We start from the raw sequence: 22634 nt of genomic DNA, 5'->3' as shown, positions 1-22634 counted from the left end.
GTTTTATAAGGCAACTGCAAGAAAATAAAATTACAAAAAACTGATGGAGAGCCAAAAATATTAATATATTGGAATACAGTGAACTTTTTACAAGCTGTAAATATCTTTTGGGTTCTCACATATAACCCATAAAGTATGTTGAGGTCTTTCTGAGAACTTCTAATATTAGCATGTAGTTTGTAAAGAACATCTACCAGAAAGAGCTCAGAAAGACACTGTATGACACAAGACCAATGTTATTGCCCACTACAATTACCAAAAGATAATTTTGCTGTATATCAAGGGGACCTAGAACTGGAGATAGAAGGTTAAAAAACTACGAAACAGAAGCAAACACCCACCATAGCACAAACGGTCTCAGCTTTGGACATGTTAGCAAGCTGATTCTTATCAAAATAAAAAAAACAGCATCCTTCAACTGCTTTTCATGTCCATTACAAGCAATTAAAAATACTGCAGGTTTTTAGCTGTTTAACAACTCCCTTGTCCAGGTTTAAAATAGACTGTTAACAACTCAGTATCCAGAAAGGTGTCCAACTATTTGTTTTCTGCTAAGGTGAGCCTAGCTAATCAGTAAATGATAGAGTTTAGACAAGACCTCTTCCTCTGAGATACAGCTAACTCCTCAAGCAAGGTAACAGCTTCTCATCAGCTTAATCCAAACAGGTTTTCCTGCTGAATAACATTTAAAAAAAACAAACACTCAAAGCCACCCCCAAAAAAATTACTGACAACATCAAGTGCACTTTCCCTGGTTTCCTGAGGGCCCCGAAGAAAACACAGAAGGGGCATTTTTAGCCTTTCACCTGAGGGACACGGTTATGGTATCACTCCAGGAGGGTTACTCGCCAGTGTGGGGGACGACAAAGGACACGGAAGCGAAGGGGCCGCCGCCAGAGCCGGCCATCGCCTCAGGGAGCGCAGGAGAGCCTCGACTGTCCTTCCCGCCCTTTGGTAACCGCCGCCGCTGCCATCGCCCCGCACCGCCCAAGCTGCGAGGGCCCGGCCCGGCGCTCGCCCCGCGGCGCAGCCCCGCGGCGCAGGCCGGCCGCTGCCCGCCGGGGCCATGGCGCACCGGCGCACCGACCTGGCGCAGCCCTGCAACTTCGTAGCGCGGGACAACTGCTGGTAACGGCCCCAGCCCTCCCCTCGCAGCCGACGGCCCCGGGCCTGCACTGTTGCTTCTCTCCGGCCGCCTCCTTCCCCTCCCGCCCAAGGCAGCCTCCCCCGGCAGCTCCGCGCTCAGCGCCCGCTTTCAGGGGGGCGGAGGCTGAAGGAATTTGATCGTATGTTCGCTTCATCTGTGTTTGTAAAGCGTGTGTGCTCACGCAGAAGCCTGCCACCTGCAAAAAGCCCGAGGTTTTTAGGACCCTCAAGTGGCATAGCCCTGAGTTGGACAGGCGGAGCAGTGAGTGACAGACCCGAGGCAGCCAGCGCTGCCCATGTCCTCCAGCGTCTCCTCCATCCGCCCCCCGGGGCTGAGGGACGGGGAGCAGGGCCGGGGCAAAGGGTCGTTTCGTCAGTCAACACTAAATGCAAGTATGTGTGAAAGGAGATTTCAAAAACTTTTCAAGTTTTTCAAAAAATGTGTCATAGCAAATTCGACCTCCTCCGATTCCTAACATAAACATAATTTGCAAGGAAGTGCATTCACACCTACTGTTTCATTTCCAACCTACAGAAAATATTTCCCCATTACCTCCAAGTCAGACAATTGCTAACTTGCTGTTTTCAGGTAAAGGTCTAAAGATTCATGCTTCTGCTTTGTAACTGCTGTTGGGTTTGTGTTTCGTTTTGGTTTTTTTTTTTTTTTTTTATGAAAGCTTTCAAAGTCATCTTAAATAATTCTCTGTTTCAGGAAAAAATACATTGAAAGTGAACTAGAAGCTGCAAGAAGATGGTCTCACAAATGGGGATTCTTGAAAACACCTCCTGAGGAGGTAAAATTGAATGGCATAGAAGCAACACATGAAATTTACTTGTACACAAATTTATCTGGACACAAAATTCTGAGATCACAGAAGACTAGAAAAGTACTGAATATGCTTTACAAAGCTAGGTTCCGAGGTAACAAGTGCACTACTTTTAAGATGGGTTCAAAGTTCCAGTTTTTCTCTGAATAAAATATGGCAAGTGGTAATTTATATGCTATGCATATTCTGATATATTTCTCTTGAGAAACATGCCTCCCAATAGTGTTAACAAGTACTAGATGCACACTGACAGGAAAATATTTCCCCTTTGTCTATCCATATGGTAGTTTAAAAATCAAGGGGAAAAGGTTCTAGCTAATTAAATTTTCAGTGGGGGAATTTACAACAAATGAAAATATTTGGAGAGATGTCTATTCTCAATGATGTTTAGATATTAGAATATAGTAGCACGTAGTGTTACATTTGGACTCACAGTATTTCGTTGCTAAAGAACAGGATTGATGCAGCCCCTGAATATTTATAAATGTACTTTCCATGGGGCTAGAAGTACTTAATCTGTTCTAGGATTTTTTGAAGATTCCTGTAGGCATCTAAGTTAGCACCTCCAAAAACTTTCGTCCTCTAGGCTTCAACATCCATCCTTGATAACTATGGTCTGTCACGCATACCACCTTTGCACAGTACTAATAGATCCACAGCCGAAAAGTTGACAAACTATGCATTGTCACTATTGGTGAACATGTGTATTTAGCATTTATTAATCTTTGTTTTGTGGTCATATAAGATGTATTTCTAGCCCTTTTTGGACCAGTGATGTAGTTAAGAGAGTTGGAATCACTCAGCAATATTTAGCCTTTCATCTGAAATTCAGAATTACATCACTTTCTGAAACCAAAAAGTACATTACAATAATTTCCAAAGCACTACAGTAAGTAGTCCTGTTTTAGATGGAAAAAACAAGGAGTTCAGATGTAACAATGAGGGGAATGGTGTAGATATCAGATATTACAGCACATTTCAAAAGATAAAGAGTCCAATTTTTAATGTTGATGTTTTGGTTTTAGTTGATTGAAGATGAAAAGAAAGAAAATACAAAGCCCAAGATACAGCTTCCAGAACATCTTCAGGTTCGACCTGTGACACCTGTGGAAAAATACATTAAGGTTAGAAAGTTAGGTTTTAAAATTGCAATACAACAATATCTGTCTTAAGAAACCACACAAGCTCTAAAAATCAGTTGTCTTGTAGAGGTGGGCCTTTAACTAAAGGTCAAAGTAAATTGTATTTGCAACCCGAGCAATGCTTTAAAAGCATCCATTTAAGACAAGGAATTGCCCTTTGGATATGGTTGTTAGTTCACAGAGCTTTCACTGTACATAATCATCTTTCTGTAAAGCACCTCCCCCATGCACTCCTTTGTGACATCTAGTAACAGAACAGTCAACTGTACAGCTTAGTACAGAGGAGTGCTCACAGAGCCGTTTACGACTGCTGACTATTCATTGCTCAAATATACATATACATGTCTTACTTCAAGGCTTATCATAACCTTAACTCTCAGTTTTAACTATTGGTTAAGATGCTGTCGTTTTTCTAGATTTCAGACAGTCGTCTTTTTGGCAGAGACAATGCCACTGTCCTCTTCAGTGGCACAAATTAGATTAGCCAGGGGAAGCCAGTGCTAATGATCCAATTCATAACTATTTGATTTTATATTGTATGATTTATATTCACATATTCAGAGTCTAAAAGTTGTCAGACAGCTGGAAATGAGAGTTGAATGTGACTGATGGTTTGATTTATAAATATACAGTGTCAGAATCACCGATGAATAGGATAACTATACAGGCAGCTAAATCAGTGACATTGGGAGAGGAACATATTCATAAAAGGGGAAGCAGAATATGGTAACGAAAAGGAAGGTTAGTCCACTTAGAGAAGATTAAGGAAACAAAAGAGATGATTGGAAATTCCTACTTGCTGAACTAGCTTTCTTTTAAAGGATTCCAAGGGTGGGGAGAGAAGGTGAGGAAGTACTAAAAGCTTTTACTGAGATTAAATTGAAACAAAAAATAAGAGCTAGCGCTGAGTGTGGCAGAGAAATTAAATGGCAGCATTTCTGCCATTAGTGTTACTTGTTCTTCAGTTTTGTCTCAAGCCTCCATTTTCAGTCAAGTTTGCCTCTGCTTCAGCACAGTGAGGGTGTATGTGTGTTAACAAATCACTCTGACAGTTATCAGCTGCTAAAGTAGCATGCATAGCCTGGTGCATACTGAAACAGGAATCAGAGTTTCAATTTCACCTCAGAATCTCTATTTGCTAAGGAAGATAAGGGTTAGCTGTGATTTAGGTCACCCTCTACATATTCAGAGTGAAGTTTCTTAAGTCCTTACCCAGAACTATGTGTCTCCCAGCACATTTACCTTCATGGTAACAGTCATCATATCTGTTCTTCTCTCTAGGTTAGATTAATAATTGCTTCTTCATAGTCCCTTCCCCCAGATCGTAAGTGGGACATGATTTCCTTCATTATCCTGCTCAGTGGGTGGCACTTTTGGCCATAAAAATTATCTTTTCAGAGGAACTGCTCCACCTAAATATCATAAACATTTTCTAATCTTGGCCAAAGAACAAAGTGAAGCAACTCTGGCAAGAGAACTGAAACATTGTTCTCTTGCTGTGTATTTCTCTGCTAAGTCCCCAGATGCTAAAATGATATAACGTGCCCAATTGAGATGATTCAGCCAAAGTAAGCACAGCAGTCAGTGAACAGAGGCTGTTGACTTTTGTTTTGTTTCCTTTTTAGCTAGATTAGTTGCAGATTAACTTGATGCTTATCCATATTTTAGAGCAGAAAGAAGGTGGAATGAATAAGTAGTTCTTGATGCAAAAGCCAGCTTGGTCAGTAATATCTTTAACATTTGGCCACAAAAGTATTATTCTGTAGCTGCATTGCTACCAAATACATTACAGCAAGTATAAAATGCTATTTCTCCTGTTTAGAGAAGTTAACTAGTTTTTTAGTTACAGAAATTATTATTATTCTGTAAGGAAAAAAGCTAAAGCTGAAGATAAAATTCTTTTCCTAATTATGTAAAGCCAGTAAAGCCCTTAGAAAGGTATTGAGCAAAACTTAAAAAAAAAAAGTATGCTAACATATGCTACTAAACAATAACTTTGCTTTTTTATTTCCAGTTACACATACCGATTTAAGCACTAAAAGATTTTTTTTTTTTGAAGGGTAGTAAATGAAAGGTAGTTACTTCATTGGAATTTGGCCATTTTACTTCTCTCTTTCCCTGTGCCTTGCTATAGAGTGGGACCTAAATTATTCTAATGACTTTTTAAATTATAAACTATCCTGTATTATAATCAAACTTGCATGCAACTGAGCTATCTTTCGGAGTTCTTGTTTCCTTCTATTAATGTCAGTGTGTGTTCAGGATATTAATTCATCAAATTGCATTTAAAACCACTATTTTTGATAAGTTCTCATTTCCATCCACACTACAGCACAAAAGAGGATTACAGTCAAAAACCTTTTAATCATTGAATTCTACCTGTCACTTTTATTTTAGGTGATTCCATCTCCTCCAGTACCTAAGACTACCCAGGGATTTATTGGCTGGAGATCTGCTGTTCCAGGGTTGAAACTTGAACGTGGCTTCCAAATCCAAAGCCGCAAAGGTACCTTTTATAAGGAACTGAAGTGGCCATGTGAGCCCTCTGACTGACATTAAGAAATAAGTTAGGCAAATAGATCCGTTTGCATCCCTAAGTTAACATTCTATAGTGGACTGTTGGACTCTTAAACATTTATGCTTTAAAAACTATTTATGTAAACATCCACAGTCATTTTTGGTAAAGTGCAAACATTTTAATGTAGCATTTTACTTGTTACTGATTTTTTTGAAATCTATGGCATCCAAGCTGTTAACACTGCTTCAATGAATAAAGTCATATAAAGATCACAGAGCAGGTACTACTTTTATTAGCATTAGTAAGACTGTGATTTTAAAGTATTTATTGGAAGTCTTTAAAAAACTTACTTTGTAATGACAGAGCACATTTTTATAATTGTTTCTCCATGAAAGCCTCCATTCGGACTCAGTTTCACAGCAGTTTTTTCAAACATAAATACAGACTGTCATGTTCCTGACAATCCTACCCCTACCCTGCTGCTCAGTCCCAATTAATCACTTACCAGTACTGGAATCTGTGTTTAGAACTAGTTTTCAATCAGCACTCTCAACTGGCTCACTGTTGAGTTGCTCAGGTGCCTGTCCTAGCACAAAGACATCTCTTTTGTACAGAAAGGGGATGAGAAGAGTAGCAGGCATGACTTAAATTGGCTCAAGCTGCCATGGAACTGCATCGTTACATTTGGAAAGAAGATTTCCTCATTAAAAAAACAAACCACAACAAACCAACAAACAAACAAAAAACACCTGCAGAAAAGATAATCATCAGGCTTCATCACAGTGTGTCCACTGCAACTTGAAAAAAACAGGCAAATCATAAGTATAGTTAAGTCATAATTATTAAATGCACTGTGTTCTGTGTTGTGTGTGATTTACAGGCAGTTTGTGTAGTTACACACATAAGTAATGGAGTAGTTCCCCGTGCAACTGCTTGATTGGTATAAATAAAGCATACAAAGGCCATTTAGCAAAATGAAGTCACTTTCAAAAATCAGTTTTGGTATCAATATAGGTTTTTTCCAATAAGTTGATCAGAATGCAAATGTGTTACGAAGTATTTATGTTGCTTCAATTTTGCTTATACCAATATTTATACCAACCAGGACTGGTGAAAGACTCGGAAACAGTAGGGGACTGCACTGGGAGTTACTGGTATAGGTACCTCAGTGCTATGGAGTTCAGTCTTGCATTTCATTACCTACCTGAAGATTTGCCAGGACTTTTGGAAATTCAGAAGGAGACTCATTTAGTTGTAGCAACTATTTGCAGGATATAGTTCCAATTGGCTAATGTGTTTAAACTTGAAGATTGTTTACAAAATAACAGCCTCCAAGAAATCAACACAGGCAGTTCTTCATAACTCCTTATTTCTTAAAGAGGAAGGACTTTCCTCTTTAATCCTGCTGCAAAATCTCCTTTGTATTCTGCAGCTATCAGTATCTACTTCTTGAGTCAGCAGTAAGTCCTTGGCTTTCATAGCAGTAGGTCAGCAGCTAGTGTTTGTTCTTTCCTTCTTCCCAAGAAATGACTCACAATGATGAACATCCCACCTATTTTTTTTTTTTACATCCAGTTCCAAATGCCCACAAAATAATAATATTTTACTTTTTCCATATTCTTTACAAATAATGGAGAAGTGACTCATATCCTTTGGAAAGATTACCCCAGAATGAGAATACATGGCAGAAGTAACTTCAGACACATTACTTAAAAACCAGAATAAAGAATAACTTGGAATCCGACTCTGGAAATTTAAGCTAAATTGCAGTTTAGCTGCTAACTATAACGTGTAAACTGTTCTTCGAACAAACAACATAATTGTAAGAACAATATTTTAAATCAGTGTGCTTTCTTGTCATTGCTAGGTTTGTATCTCTATTTTAATCACATGGTTCTTATTCTTCAGGTCACGTATAGATCCTCTTATTCTTGTCTGATTTATATAAACGGGTATAGTAAAGATTAGTATGTAATTTAGTAGCAACAAAATTACATGTATTCAGGCCCAATGAAAGGGGAGTTTCAAGACCACTATTTTTTTAAAAATGTTATATTAAAAAACCAGAGCTGGCACCTAATATCCCGTAGATGTTTGTATGAAGCGAAATCCAAATCCATATGAGTCATGGTTTTATTTTGAAAACCAAAATAAATTCTTTGTCCAGCATCTACAGTTGGACATTTCTGAATCTTATTCCCAGTGTCTGAATATTAACTCTCTACTAACAGTAAGGTTTTTTTATCATACTTTCCATCATTTAAGGTACCTTTACTTCAGGACATAGTTTGATATAGCCTAATTTGGGATGTGTAAGGAGTATTGTCTAAAATTTGAACTCATTCCTCTGGCATAAATCTTTCAGTTGTTAACTGATCCGTGTATTTGGGGTTTTGGTGTTCAAGAATATGTGAAACTATAAACCTGACTATTTCTTTTCCTAACACTTTTAGTTTGACCCTTTATACCTGAAAAGAATTGTGTAGAATTTGTGGATTTGCAGCTGACAAAGGACTGCCCAGTCAGCTGCCCCAGTTGTGAATCCAAAAGGCTGATACAGAATTATTAAATTGCCTTGTAATGTTTCAAACCTGGCATTTAATTTGCGGAAATTAACCTATTTATTGGAGCCAAGTTGGGCACATAAATGTCACTGCACACTGTAAAATACCACGCCATCTCCAAGGTCAGGACAGTGTTAGTAAACTCAGTGCACAAAACAAAACTAAATCAATTCAAAAATGCAGCAAAAGTCAAGACAGTTTTAAGCCTATATGAAAGTCTTAGACCTGTGCTTCTGTGCATCTCAGAGCAGAATGGGATGTTTCTAAACATATATAAAAAGTTATGCAGTTTATTTTTAACCAGAATTTGAAAATAAGATGCAAGTGTATTTAGCTGTCTTCTATGCTTCGATTTAAATTTCATTTGGTGTAGTGTTTCGTAAAGCTTTTGGTGGTCTAAGGTTCACGTTAGCAAAGTGGTATGCATATCAATTCCTCTTCAGTTGACCAAAATTTTTTAGAAGACTGAAGGCATCTTGTCTTTTGACTGTTGTTTTCAGACTAACTAGTTCTTTGGTAGCAGGCTTATTTTAAATAGGAACTGTGGATGATGCTTTCAGAATTGCATGTGCAAAAATTTTACTGTATTTGATACACAGTCACCACAGCAAGACATGAAAATAGGTCAGCCATACATCTTCTGCCACCATGGATGTGTGCCTGCATATACTTCCCTGCGTGTGTGATGAAATAATAGTAGAGGCTTAAATGACAGTTGTATTTAAGTTGAAGGGCTATGAAATCAGAACTATCTTTCTCACAAGCACTTGCTTTATAAACAACAAAATTGGGTGACAAAAACCTGGTGCGTTTGCCTTCACAGTGTGTTCTTTTCTGTACTGTTAGAACTAGCATAGAACTGACACTTCCTTTTTGTAATTTCATTAAGATAAGATATTTTACCAGGAGCTCAGAGGTGAAAGATGGTTGTTTATTTAAAATGCATTTTGCATCAGAGAATAAAAATTTTTGATTAGATGATAGTGAAATGGTGATTCTGAATAAGTAGCACTACTCAAATTGCAGTCACCATACAAGTGTTGCTGTACATTTTGAAAGAAGCAAAATGAAAAGCAACCACAGCATGTGCATAGCCAATTGATCTAGCTAATGTAAAAGGTGGCTGCTTAGAGAATAAATCTAATCACTATTCTGCATGAGACGTTTCTACAAAGTTACATGCTGTGACTGTTTTAATGGATACCCACTGCAGTCCTAAGTTTGTGCAAAAATAACTGTCTCCAATTCCTGCTATTGGCTACTCTGTTAGCCTGAAGTAACTTTAATTCTGAGATCATTTGCCTTAGAAAACAGGAGGTAGATATTTTTTTTCTTTTCAGAGACTTAAGGCTCCTCATTCAAACACATCATTTCCCCCTTTAGTGGAGGATTCTTTGTGGTTTCTTCCACATTCTACGAAGTCCCAAAGCGACAAATGCTGGTGTAACATAGTCATTGGCAACCAGAGCAGAAATTTCTACTCCCATGTGAAGCCCAACCCAGTCGCTTCTTGCATTAGGTTCCTAAATGTGTTGTATTTAGCTCCCCTTGAAACCCTAAGTGTTAGCGTAGCAAGACAGCTAAGGCCCACTCACAGACTATTACCTTCTTCCTGACTCCTGTGGTTTTCACATCCCAACAAATTGTTATTTAACTAGTTGAAAGCATGTCAAACCATTTCATAGGACCATAGTGTAATAAATTTAACTGTACTGGAAAATGATACCGTTGTGCTGTGAAACTGATCCGGTTGCCAGTGAACAAAACATTGCCCCTTCAGTCTGTTCTATCATACATGGAAAAGATCAGCAGTGTTGAGAAATAAATTCAAAACAAACCCAGAAACTTTGTGAAAGCAACGCAAATCTGATTCATGTTGCACCAGTGAAACAAAACACTGGAAAGGGTCATTATTTTTGTCAGACGAATTGGAGATAATGTTGACCTTAGGGTTGCGGGCTGCTCACACACATCTCAAGACTTGCTCTGTTACACGGAGAACAGTTCAAAGAGATTAAAAGAATGCTCTTTCCTGTATGCCTCAGTGGTGGATTTATTTCCATAAGGGTTTCCAACTGGAAATTCTCTGATATAACCTGAAGAGTACCACAGGGCAGCTTTTCATCTCAGTGCAGAAGGATGTAGTGTTGCCACCTCTGAAGTAAGACACACTTACCAACCTGAGCACTGGGGTTTGCAGGCTCTGACAGAGTATGAAACGTCCAAAACCATCCCAGGATGGTGGTAAGCCACTGGACATCTAGCACAAGGCTTGCAGAGAAACTGGAGGTTGTGTTCATGAAGAGTGTTCTGAAGCATCTGCATTTTCCTCTGCACCATCCATGAACTGCCATGGCTTCAGATGGCCACCACGCAACGCTGTAGCTTAGGCACAGCATCTCAGCATTTAGGGAGGCAGTTTACCAGATGTGCAGAGAAGAAGGATAAGATGGGGCCAGACCATCTGAGAAGTATAAAAGTAAACACAGCAGGTTAATTTAATTCCTTATCATTTAAGCAAATGCAGCTGTATTTACTATAACATGCAAAGTTCTAGCTGGACACGAGGCAACGTATTCTTCAGAACATCATTATGTCTGATCCCCAGTGTAAGGTTTTTCCAGCCTTTAATGCTTTAGTTTTTCTTAGATCAGTACATTGATCTCAAAAGTAACATTACACAGCCTTAGTAAACCTTCTAAAAGTAGAAAAAATTCACTGTGTGTTTAGCAACAGCACAGGAAATTATAGATCAAAGGCTGGTTGTTACTTCTTCCTGCTGCCTTTTTTTTTTTTAAGAGACGAGAGCATATGAAAAATCTGAGCTTAGAATAAGCATACTTCCTATTCTTTGGAAATGCATAATAGAGGTTACATTTTATGGAAGAGATGTGCTAGGTACATTATAGTACAATACATTAAAGTATCTTTTTTAGAGAGTATCTCTGAGGATAATTACCTGTCATATCTTTTATATCATTTATTACTCCTGACTTGTGTCAGTAACAAAAAGCTCAGGATTTTAATGATAGCTAAGAAAAAGGTAATCATGTTTCACACACGAGTGGTGCGTTTCTTTTTTTATTTCAGTAAATAGTAAGGTCTTAATTTCCTGGTAACAGACTAAGAAAACTCTGACCAAGTTTTTGCTTCATTTCTCCACAATTTAAAATAATCCACAATAAATAAATAAATTTCAAATTTTAGGTTTACTTTTAAAAATAATCAGCATAAAGATACTACATGGGACAGGTTTAAGCTGATGCTGCCACAGGCAGAGGGTTAAAATGGAAGATTGTTCGGAATTCCTTCCAGTCCTACTTTCCTATGTCTCTGTAAGACCCAGAAGACAGCAGCATCCCAGGGTTCCTTACATATTCCTCAAGCATTTTCAGTGTTGCACTACAACCCGTATCGAAGCATGTCTAAAGCCATATGGCACCCAAACCTTTGAATGCTTGGATGCCTATCCAAACTTTAGATCAGACAGAGGCAAAAACTACGTTTACCCAACTGAAGTTGCTAAGGCTTGCTGTGAATTCACTCTAAGTCAAAGGACCTTAAATCTATTGCCATCAATGTCCACTGCACACTTATTGCAATAATGAGGCAAGCTACTGTTTCAGGGATTTTCAAGTTTGTAGTTATTCATTTAATTGTTTGGAATGGAGAGAAGGGATTACATCAGTGAACCTGAAGTCCAGGAAATGAATGATAATAATGGAGATGCAGTTTTACCATTTTTATTGTGAGGCAGCTCACTAGGTCTCTGTTCCAAGCATTATGGTTTCTGTATCATATGATAACCTTATGCATCCCATTTTAGGTGAGGTGCACACTGCAGTTACATAGCTATGTTGAAATCCAGCTGAAATTTTGAAGTGATTGGTCAGTACGATGTGGTTTTATTAATGTAAATTACACCTTGTGGTCGCAGGTTGCGTATGTTGCCCAGGTTTGACTCAACTTTGAATTTGGCTGTTTCCCTCGTATTTCCCCCCTCCATGCTTTATCTGCTTCACTAAAGAAGTGAAATAAACTAAAGATTCACTAAAGATTTAAATAAACCTGAGAACTTCAAAGCACAAAAATAGATGCAACCATGAAGAAATCAACAGAACAGAAAGAATCTTCATTCTTCCCCTCCCCGTCCTTTTCAGTTAGGTGGCTCCGCTGACACCAGCTTCACTGGGTGCAGTTGACTGCAGGATCAGGCCTCGCAGGTACCCGACTGCGATTAAACGCAGCTGGGCAGGACTCTTGTTAAGCAATGTTTTTAACAGCTCCGATAAGAGCATTATTTAGAGTTCTAATATAGGCAATGTAGAAGTGGCCATTTTCTCTCTCTGCTTCCTTGATAAAGGCTCTTTATTCGATCCATTTTTCTGAGTCTGCTTTCCAGAAGGATCATCGTTGTAGAGAACAGCCTTGCACCAAAACAAGGCATGGCAGCCTTCACCCCCCCACACCCTGCACGCACACACTTCTGTCTCTTGCTTTTTCCAAACGATGCCTCCAGGCTGCCGTGTGACACCCAGCTAATCTGTCCTGCCGAGCGCGCCACACAGCCCTCTGCTCCAGCCTGACCTAAACCTGACAATGCCTTCTCATTTCTCGCAGCCTGAAAACAGCCTCCCCTTCTCCTCCTGAAGTGAGAGACGGTTAATGCTTTCATTCCTCACCGGGGAGCAAGATGAACGCAGCTATGCTAGTGAATCTCCTTTGCTTGCTGACATGCGTCAGACACAACATTCTCATCCTTAAAAGCTGGAGCAAAAACAAAAACAAAGCAAGAGCCCAAAAAACCCCAGTGAGCTACAGTCCCTGTCTGGAAAAATTAAGCAGCCATTGTGCTCCTATTGCCAGAGCACAGTCATGTTCTTTGTTTAAATGAAAGCTGCAGTAATTTCTTGTGCTCCCCATTATGTGCGTTACAGCTTCCATCTTAGCATTGTACTTGCTTAATGAACAAAAGCCACATATTTACAGTCTCATAGTAGAAGCCAAGATGCAGCTGGCAGGCTGGAGAGAAAGGGAGGGGGGACACTGGTTATTGGTTCCCTTGGCCAGAGAGATGTTGTCCCCCACCTCATTTCCTTCCTGGCTGTAGTCGCAGGCAAAGTTGGGCGCTCTCTGTGGCAACATATCCTTAGGGGCAACAAAGTCCTTCTCGCTTAAGCGCAAGTCCTGAGAAGTCAGGCTGGTTGTGCTGCTTCCGTCACAGGAAAAATGAGGGTGTACGGGCAGTGGTGCCGCTGGGCCAGGGCCTGGGAGGAGGGAGAGCTCTGACACCCCCTGCTCTTTCCCTGCAGTGCAGAGCACCAGGAGATGGCCCCCGAATCTTTCAGGTAGGGAAATTCACTTTAGCCTACACTTCTGGGGGGTCTTGAGCCAGCTCTGACCAGGGCACAGTGCCAGAGTAAAGGGAGCACTTTGCAGTGCAAACTAGACAGTAATGTGGCTCTCAAGGAGCACTGCTGATGGTTTTGTTTTCCTAGAAGCTGTGTCCTTAATAATTTGGGCATATGCAAATGAGAAAACTTTCACCAGCTCTCACCATAGTATTGACCAAAACAGATTTTTCACCACCTTTTTTTGTCCTTCTATTTGTTTAATGTAGGAGTGCTGAGAAAATAAGCATTTTAATGGGCTTGCCACTAGCAATGGACAGCTCAAGACTAACTTCTTCACCTTGGGTCAGTGCTATTTAATTTGAGAGGGAACAATCTTCTTCATACTCAGCAAATCACAATTAAAATGTCCCTCGTGCATTTGTGCAGTATTTTACACTTAAAGGACTCAAGAAGGAGAAAGGATTGCCTAAATCTGCTTTTAATTCTCCTTTCATTTGCATAGTTGGAGTCATTGCTAATCAGTCATTAGCTGTCAATAGTGACAGGCATTACCAGGCTGGTTCTGCTCATACTGTTTTCTGCTCGGGAGCCAGACTGTACTGCTGTGTGCACCTATTGGCTTACTGGTTCTGCTGGAGTTAACAATCTGTTGAGGTTTCGTGGAACACAGAAGACACCAAATTACATAAATGCTGCAATTATTTGGAATGTATTTTATATTCATTTCATGTGTGTATTTGGCAGTGTTGCGATAGTTGTTTTGGAGCTGAATAATGCACATGCAGATAGTAGTCATGGATGTGATAAAAGCATCCGAATATGAGAAATGGTCTTCAAACCTAGTGAGCCAAATCTCTTTCTGTTTTAAAGAAGGGCTCTGTACTGATGATTTTCACATTTTGTAAGCCTATGCTTACTGAATGGTCCCCATAAGGCCAGGTGACAGCCAGTTTGTAGAGTTTGTCCTATACCTCAGGTTCCAAAAGGTTGTTTTGTTCATCTGGTCTCACCTAAACCCAGTGAGTTTTGGATACCTGATGTAAAATACATCAGACCTACTATCTGACAACGCTGGACTAGATTGCCAACCTCCCCAGGTCTGTGCTTCTAGGAAACAGTTCTGAATTCAGACTTCAGCTGACTCCCAGGTCCTCTAATCAAGTCACCACTTGAGGTGGGACCATGTCTGTCCAAAATGCAGAGAACAGATTTACAGCCAGATTTAATCATAAATGCTCCTTAAATTAAGCCTAGACAACAGCTGACCCAGGGCCCACAGAGCCAGAATAGCATAAAAGGACAGGAAGCCAGTAAGTTTAGAGTGCAGGGCAGGATATGCTGCTTAAGGAAAGGTCCACAAATGGGAGAAATAAAGAGTTAGGAAATAAGTTCTTTCTAAGACATCATAAAATATTAAAGCTTATAAGACTGTAGTTCCAGTTCAGGTCTCTCACAACACTAATAAAACAAGCAAGCTTCACTTTCTCTCCTGATGACTACAGACTTCTCTATAAAATTACAGCTTTATTATGCATAATTCAATTTCATCAACTGCTTTTCTTTATTGTCTCTTCTAATTATGCACACATATACTTGTCATTTATTAGAATACATAAATCATGCCCAAAGAACTGCACAGAAGTACATACGCACTTCTTATGTAAGGAGAATGGAAAAATCAGTCAGGCCAATCAGGAATTTATTTACTCCCCTGTCCCATGCTGGATTTGGAGGTGTTTGTACAGATTCAGAAACCACCTCTGAATTCTGTCTGAATCTCCCTTTGCTTGTTACAAGGGCATTAATTAGCTGTATTCCATAATGTAGCACAACACCTTTAAATGGTTTTTATTTCTGAAAAACAAGGCCAGATGCACAAAAGCTTTTGTGCTTCTGACAGCCTATTGATGACAACACAGTCACTCAATCTGTTGCTTGATTCTGGCTCAGAGAGACTAAGGTCAGTAACGTTTGATATTTCACATGGATTAATTTTAAACCTCTCTGATCATGATTCAGGACTGGAGTCCAAATTCAGACCTTTAAATGATACACTACAGGATCCTTGCTTTCCCCACAAAGCTACAGAGGGAGCCTGGGCAATAAGGTCTTATCTTTAGACTTCAAAAGTAGTTGTCTGAAACTAGTCAGCGTGGATAACCCCTTCAAGGCAAGACACCCGGGCTGTACAGGCAGAGAGCGTATTGAACTTGTTCCTGCTGAGCCTACATTTACTGTGCTGACCACTCACCCTTCCCTTCAAGAACATCTGCATAGAACAAAACCAAGCAAAAAACTTGAAATGTTTTTTTCAGCACATATCAGAATACCTATGGAATATAACTAATCTCATCCGTACATCGTATCTGCAAGGTGTCAAGATAGCACATAGTCCAGAGGCATTTATGTACAGCGAAGAATGTAATGCCTGCAAGTGTCTCTCTCCTCTCCCAGAGGAGAGAGACTTAACAGGCCACTGTAATGGATGGTTTGTTTGTTTGTGGCATTGATTTATTAATTTGTTACATGCTAATCATTAATCAGCATCTGGTACGCAGACAATACAAGAGGTCAGACAATCAGCCATGCAGTTTATTACCCACTGGCCTGCCATCTCTTCTCCAGAACTCACAGAGACGCTGGAATTTGTTAAAACACCAAACAGGCAGATGAACTGAACTCCAAGCCCAGGAGGGGGATGTTTCATAAACTAAATGCCAGCACTGTTTTGCACTCCTTGGGTTGAGCCCAGCCATGAAAGCACTCCTAACTAGATAAGGGAGAACTTGCCTCATGTCCCTAAGGTCAGAATTTGGCTAAGCATATGCAGAACATGTTTGGCTCATTACACATGTGCATATTAAATCTACATTCAGCAGCAAGGGAACAGAATGACAATATATGGTAAGGATACTGGAACTGGACTTCAAAGATCAGGATGCAATTCCACGGACTCCCAGGGTGACTTTGGCCACAACAGTCACTCTCCCCTGCTTCGGTTCCCATCTGTAAAAAGCAAAATAACCATCCCTCATTTTTACTTCATCCATCTTTGCAATTTAGACTCAGAGTCCTTTGTAGTGGTGTCTCTTTCTCAAAATACATCCAGCTCCCAGCACACAATGTCCTCCTCAGAACAGCCTTATGGAAATGTTTCAAAAAAAAAAAAAGAAAAGAACCTTATAGAATATCCACTGATGAGATAAGACCACCAGCACAACAATGCAGTCAACAGCTGTAATCTGTGGGAGGATTATTTCTCTTTGCCATAAATGCCATCTATTTTTCGAGACACAAGTTATTCCCTTTCATAGAACAGTGAACTCAATATCTGCAGACAACTTGCCTTCCAACCAGTACATTTTTCAAAAGCTCCCAGTAGTTTGTGACATTAAATAGAAGGTGTCACATCTTAATGACAAATATTAGTACTAGCCTGCTTGATTAACATAATTTGTTTCTTCATTGGATATTTTATTCCAGATGAGCTGCTTTTCATCCATATTTGCTAGGGGAAAAAATATGCATTCTGACGTGCAATGCTAATGTGCCCTCTGCAAATGACCTCTTATCTCTAACTTTTCATTCTCACCTCCCATTCTCTTCAGTGCATGAAATGAGCTCTAGCAGCAGCTATTGGTCAAGAGTCTCATACGTTGGATACATGCCAAGGCTTTTGGGGTGTTTAGCACAGACAAAAGGTCTATTCTTATGACACATACATTTAAATTTAGCACTAAACTGGTAGAAAAAAAGAGAAAAATATGTAAAATGTCACTTTCTGACAAGCAGAAAATTAGAATTCATTCCCCTGTGAATTAAATGGACTTTTCTGCTTCCAGTCACTAGGTTAACATTTTTCAGTCTAATGACTAAGGACATTAAATGTGCATGTGAATAAGAAATAAAATTACTAGAGGGTATTAGCTAAGTGTGTGACAACAGCCCAAACTGACAACAGAACTCCAAGGATGCAGATTCTAACTAACACCGACCATTTGCCGTGGAGAACCAATGGCTAACAGAAACATGGGGCACTAGTACATGGAGGTCATCTTTCTTTCATTATTATTATTACAACAACATAAACAATCACAGGAAGATCTGCATCTCTGGGTGGGGGTGGAGCGCATCTGAAAGCGCATCCAGCATGCTTCCAGTATCCCAGGCAGGGACACTGAACCGGGCAGCATGTTAATCAGAGGCCACAAAAGCCTGAAGAGACTCAGAAAACTTCCAAGAGCATCTCTTATTTCCTCAAGGATTCTTTCACCACTCCCCATTCGTGACTTAATTCTGATGTGACGTAAGGATTAGGGTATGAGATCAAGTTATCATTTGTGACTTGCCTTAGCTTCTGTCCTTCCCAGTTCAGTTTTCCCTGCAGCTCCTCACTGCCTTACTCAACGATGGCAAACATAACACATGCGGCTATGGCTTACAGACAATAATGGATTTCCATCTAATGCAGCACCAAGCAGAGAGGACTCAAAGAAAAAGAGAAGTCTGTGTGTTATTGATATGCCCTAGGTATTAAGATACTGGAAGTTATCAACTATTGGGAATCTTTCTGAACATAAATCAAATTGGGGTAGTAAAAGGTAAGACAGGAAGATTACATTTTCAAATATCTAATTTGTTCTGTGAAAAATAAGTGTAAAAATGATGTTTAGGGATATGGGTCAAGTTTGAGAAAGCACTTTTAAACAGGGGCGGTTAATATGTTATCTAACAGAATGAAAAAAGCTGCGAGGACATCAACAGACTTCCATGCAGAGAGCTCTCCTTTTATTATTTCTGCCTTTGATTGGGTTTCAAAAGCTACTTGGCCACAACTGAGAAAAATCTAAAACTTACAATTTAGGGGACAAATGAAACATTTAAAAAATGAAAATAGACATTAGAACTAAAAAGAAGGAAAGAAAACCAGAAGAAAACAAGTACTTTCAAAACCATGGAATCTACCTCCAGATTAGCCAACTGGAAAGATTCACCAGTTTCTCTTTGCTTTACTGTGGCCCAGCAGGGTGCTCATTAGTCCGAAAAAATACATTTTTTTATTTTTCTAGTCTGAAGTTAGTGTGAGGGACGATTAGGCAGCTCAGTTACAGATCGTGTTTCCTGTAACATCAGAAACTGGATTCTCCTCTATTTATCTGCAACTAACAGACACGCATCTTAGAGCATCTGAAGGATTTTTGCTTGGTCAAACCAGCATGAAAGGATTCCTGCATGTTTTTACACCAGTAGATAAGGCCTGACTCTGTCCCTCTAATTCGTGCTAGCATGGCTGTGTTCCCTCCGTCTTCCTCTTTGCTTTACTTGGTTTGCTCCCAGAAAGAGGTACAACCAAAGAGAAAGATCACGTTAAACCCAGCTCTCATTTACAAGCCAGCTCATGGCCTGACAATGCTGAACAGGAACCTCTTTGGCAGGACCAGCCATTTCTCAGCCACGCAGTGCGCGCCGCTGTAGAGCTGAGCTCTGTAAGAAGAGAAGCATCGAGACAGCGATCCACCTTAGACGCGACTTCCCCCGGTGCCGCATGTGCCCTTTTTGCCATGCTCTGATCTGTATTCCACACTGCTCTCGCTCCGACTGGAGTCTGATTGCTTTTGGTCCCTGGCCTCATTACCTCACACTTCCTACAACAAACTGCATAAGCCACTTATCTGCCTGTAATCCTGATAAATCCAAATCATTCTGAATGAGTTTGTTTTGTTCCTCTGTCCCCTACCCTCCTGCCCCTCCAACTTCCTCGGCCTTATTTTATGTCATCAGCATATTTAAGGCACTTTTGAAATTACGTTCTGCTCAAGGTCACTGCACCGAATTTAATTTTTCCCTCCCGTACAGCACATCAATGTTTTAACTCCCATCTGATTTATTTATACTGTTTATTATCAGGGACCAATTCAATCAATACAAGCTGGAATTCAAACACACACACACACATTTGAATTATGCATACAAACCCTCATCAAGAGATATAAGACAACTGCTATAGTCCAGATCATTCCTCTAACATATGGCCAGCTTATAGGTGAGGGAGGAGGCTCATAGTGATGAATTTTTATACCTTGCCTTTTGCTTGACCCCAGTGGTTGTTTGGTTGCTGGAAACCAAAGGAATTGAAATAGCGTCACAAATTCCACAGAACAGGCTTGGACAAGGAATCTCTGTGTTCCTTATCCCAAGCCCGTAGGACCATATTTTAAGATGGGCTTTCTGAGTTTACAGTTCCTTTATTAGCTTCGGTACACACAGGAATTCTAGAAAACACCATCAAACCATACCAGACAGTCATGTCAAGCAAATGTTGCAAACAGAAGAGTGTACGGAGAACTGGAACTTGAAGGAAAACCGAAGCACTAACCTCAATTGCAGCCTAGGTTAGGCATTAAACCAACCTAAACGGGATGCTGGAAGCATGCTAGAAAGTGAATAGCTTTTGGCTTCCCTCTGCAAACCGCTATCCTTTCTAAATGTTAATGGTCAGCATGATCCTCAGACACGGTTCACAACCGGCTTCTGGTTGTCTTTGAACACAGTTGGTGGTTACAACTCAAGGAACACTGCAAATTCAAAAAATGAAGGCAGAAGAGCATGCATACAGAGGTTCTGCTATAGGCAGAGAGAGACTATGCACACTGGACTGGAGCCTTCAGAGATTTGAGGCACAAAGACTGATTAATCAGAAATTTCAGCGGGGTGCATGAAGTTTGGGAAAGAGGAGTGCACGTTGTTCTGTACGAAAACATTTTGCGTCCGCTTAATTAACTTCAACGCTAACAGGAGCCTATCATGCCAAGTAGAATGCAAAATGGGACATAAATGTCCACCATCATCAGTTTGGGGATCTCCAGGACTAGAAAGCAGATCCCTGCATAGCTGTCACCTTCGTAATGCCATTCTCCAGCTGATTTGCAGTTCTTTCTCTTTGTCCTTTCCTACCCTCCTTATTGCTCTTCCCTCTCCATCCTCTCCCTAGCATAGATCCTTTGCAACCATCTCTCTTCTAGTCACTCTTCTGAAAAAGCTGTTGCTCTTTTTCCTCACTGATACAAGCTCTTCTGTCACACCAGAGCTGCAGGGGTTCATACCGTATAGAGGCATGGCTTAGAGCGTCAGGGACTAAACCATGGCCTCACTGAACTCCTCTCGACTTCGATAGTGTCAAACTTCACCCTTGCATCTTCTATGAGTCCCAGGAGTCTCTTTGAAATTTTGTTTTAATATTTCACCATTTATGCACAGAGAATATTTTGGCTTCTCTATCAATACATTTCTGCTCGGTAACTCCCAGTTTGAATGCTGATTGTGGTTTGCATAAAATTAACTAAATTGCAGCCCTTCTGTTTCATTGGTACTTTTTGTCTGCTTCCTTCACGAACAATGTCAGGGAGATTGCAAGCTGACTACAATTCTCTTCCCTAAGCAAGAGGAAAACAACATCTAAGAGCCCAATCAGTACAAGTTTCCTGGTGTCTGTTGGGTTTTACAAGCTATATTGTACTCTGGCATTTAACAATTTCTGTTCATTTGATTCACTTTAAGAAATGAATGTAATGATTGCCACAGCGTTGTGCACTACTGTTGTCTATTGATAAATATGGAACAGGTATAACAACAAGCTTGCTCTTTTTTCTATTTAAAAATTCACTGAGCTAACAAGTTATTTGTGCAATGCCAAAGTAATCACAGGTCTTTGCTCTCGAGTTTCAACATTCGGTTTCCGTAGGGGTGTCTGCTGTAGGCTGTATTTCACAAGTAAGACTAGATCAACAGTGGTGGTAGGCTTCCAGGAGTGTTGATAAAACACATGAGCGCAAAACTCTACTCAGGTGTTGCCTGAATCTAGAGGGGCCCATGTTCCCCCAGGTATGGAAGTTCCATCAATAAATGGCATGTTTTAAAAGAAATTACCTCTCTGTCTTCACTGAAAGGGACGTTAATACCAAAGAAGTTTCAGGGCTGTGAACTGGGAGCGGAGGGAGAGGCTTGTCTGCTGCCTGAAGCGAAGCACAGCTCTGGGTCCAGCAGGTGGGATCCACACGTTGCACAGGGAGACACATCATTCGCCTGCGGGCCTTGGGATACGAAGCAGCAAAATGCCTGAAAATTAATGCTGCAGCATAGACTCTGCTATCCTTCTACTCCGGTATAGATACATCCATTCGTAGCATCTCACTTTTGGCAACAGCACCAAGCCTTTCTCTTCTGCAGCAGGAGCCTGGTGGGACAAAGTAAACATAAGCAAGTCCGGGGTGTAACTCAGGTGCAATTAGAAACATTTCTAGAGAAAGAGGAAATGTTTGGGGAGCATTTCACTGGTGTTTGAAAGTATCAAAGGTGACAGTTCCGAGACATCCAAGGCTCTCCCTGGCTACAGTGACTTTCTAAACAGCAGCAGTCACGGTTTCGGGCCTGCTGAGCCTTAGCGTTCTCCAGGCCGTGGGGGGACAGCAGCCAGCGTGACGGCTGTGAGCGACACGGGGAGCCTGCCCGGGCAAGGAGAGGCGGGGAGCTGATAACGATAAGGAAGCGTGATGAATTATTCCTGTGCTTGTCATCTTTATTTAAGTTACTGCCTTTTGCATCCAAGGGAACCACAGTCCTTCCAAAAGAGTTGCTTTGGATTTCTTAATATTAGGCGACAGTTGTGACGTTTGTCCTGCCCTGGGCATAATTAAACTCAAGGCATTTTTAGTGCATTTTCTTCTCCATAATGATCTCCCTGTTTCTTTATCTGAGGAACCCAAAGTTCATTAACAAGTCCTCGCTAAAGTCTCCTGGAGACTGATCCCTTCCCTGTGCTGTAGCATGGAGAAGAGAAAGTAATAGTTGCAATGCAAAATGCACAAATCGTTTGTTTGCCTGTTTGTTTCCTTTCTTTGAAATGGTTGTTATTACAGCTTCCCTTCTAGAAACAGACTTCTGCACACCAGTGCAATAGAGAAACAACATTTGCAGGGATTTCTGATACTGTATAAAACAGAAATCAAGTTCTCAAGATCGTATATGAAGCAGCAGCAGAGCTGAGCGGGGATTTCAGGAATCCAGAGCCTCAGCCTCCTCAACAG

The 22634-nt window shown here is 40.5% G+C and overlaps 2 protein-coding genes across 5 annotated transcripts in view; one reads left to right on the top strand and one right to left on the bottom strand.

Moving 5' to 3' along the window:
* The first annotated feature begins 1021 nt into the window (after window positions 1–1021).
* Window positions 1022–5763, top strand: CIMIP1 (ciliary microtubule inner protein 1). The gene is made up of 4 exons (XM_087749593.1): window positions 1022–1128; window positions 1859–1940; window positions 2999–3097; window positions 5513–5763. The coding sequence occupies exons 1-4, from the start codon at window positions 1067–1069 to the stop codon at window positions 5666–5668; spliced, it is 399 nt and encodes a 132-aa protein (XP_087605719.1). The 5' UTR covers window positions 1022–1066; the 3' UTR covers window positions 5669–5763.
* A 10299-nt stretch (window positions 5764–16062) lies between these two features.
* LOC104013046 (serine/threonine-protein phosphatase 4 regulatory subunit 1) overlaps window positions 16063–22634 on the bottom strand; it is a 43343-nt gene continuing 36771 nt past the window's right edge. For 3 of the 4 annotated variants that reach the window (XR_015702927.1, XR_015702928.1, XR_015702926.1), the window contains 2 exons: window positions 21478–21784; window positions 16466–16557 (listed from right to left, as the gene is read on the bottom strand). The gene's annotated coding sequence lies outside the window, so the exon portion shown is untranslated. Of the gene's footprint in view, window positions 16558–21477; window positions 21785–22634 lie in introns of all 4 variants that reach the window. The other variant, XR_015702925.1, reaches the window with a different exon arrangement.

Source organism: Nipponia nippon, unplaced genomic scaffold (genome assembly GCF_047370975.1).
Source record: "Nipponia nippon isolate SJK-2023a ecotype South Korea unplaced genomic scaffold, ASM4737097v1 scaffold_13, whole genome shotgun sequence".
NCBI lineage: Eukaryota > Metazoa > Chordata > Aves > Pelecaniformes > Threskiornithidae > Nipponia > Nipponia nippon.
This window is presented reverse-complemented; position numbering and strand designations above follow the sequence as displayed.

Excerpts from the sequence above, each read along its gene's own strand:
- CIMIP1 (XM_087749593.1), top strand. The coding sequence starts at position 1,067 with ATGGCGCACCGGCGCACCGACCTGGCGCAGCCCTGCAACTTCGTAGCG. Across the intron at positions 1,941-2,998 it reads TGAAAACACCTCCTGAGGAG|TTGATTGAAGATGAAAAGAA; the intron begins GTAAAATTGAAT and ends TTTTGGTTTTAG. Across the intron at positions 3,098-5,512 it reads CTGTGGAAAAATACATTAAG|GTGATTCCATCTCCTCCAGT; the intron begins GTTAGAAAGTTA and ends CTTTTATTTTAG.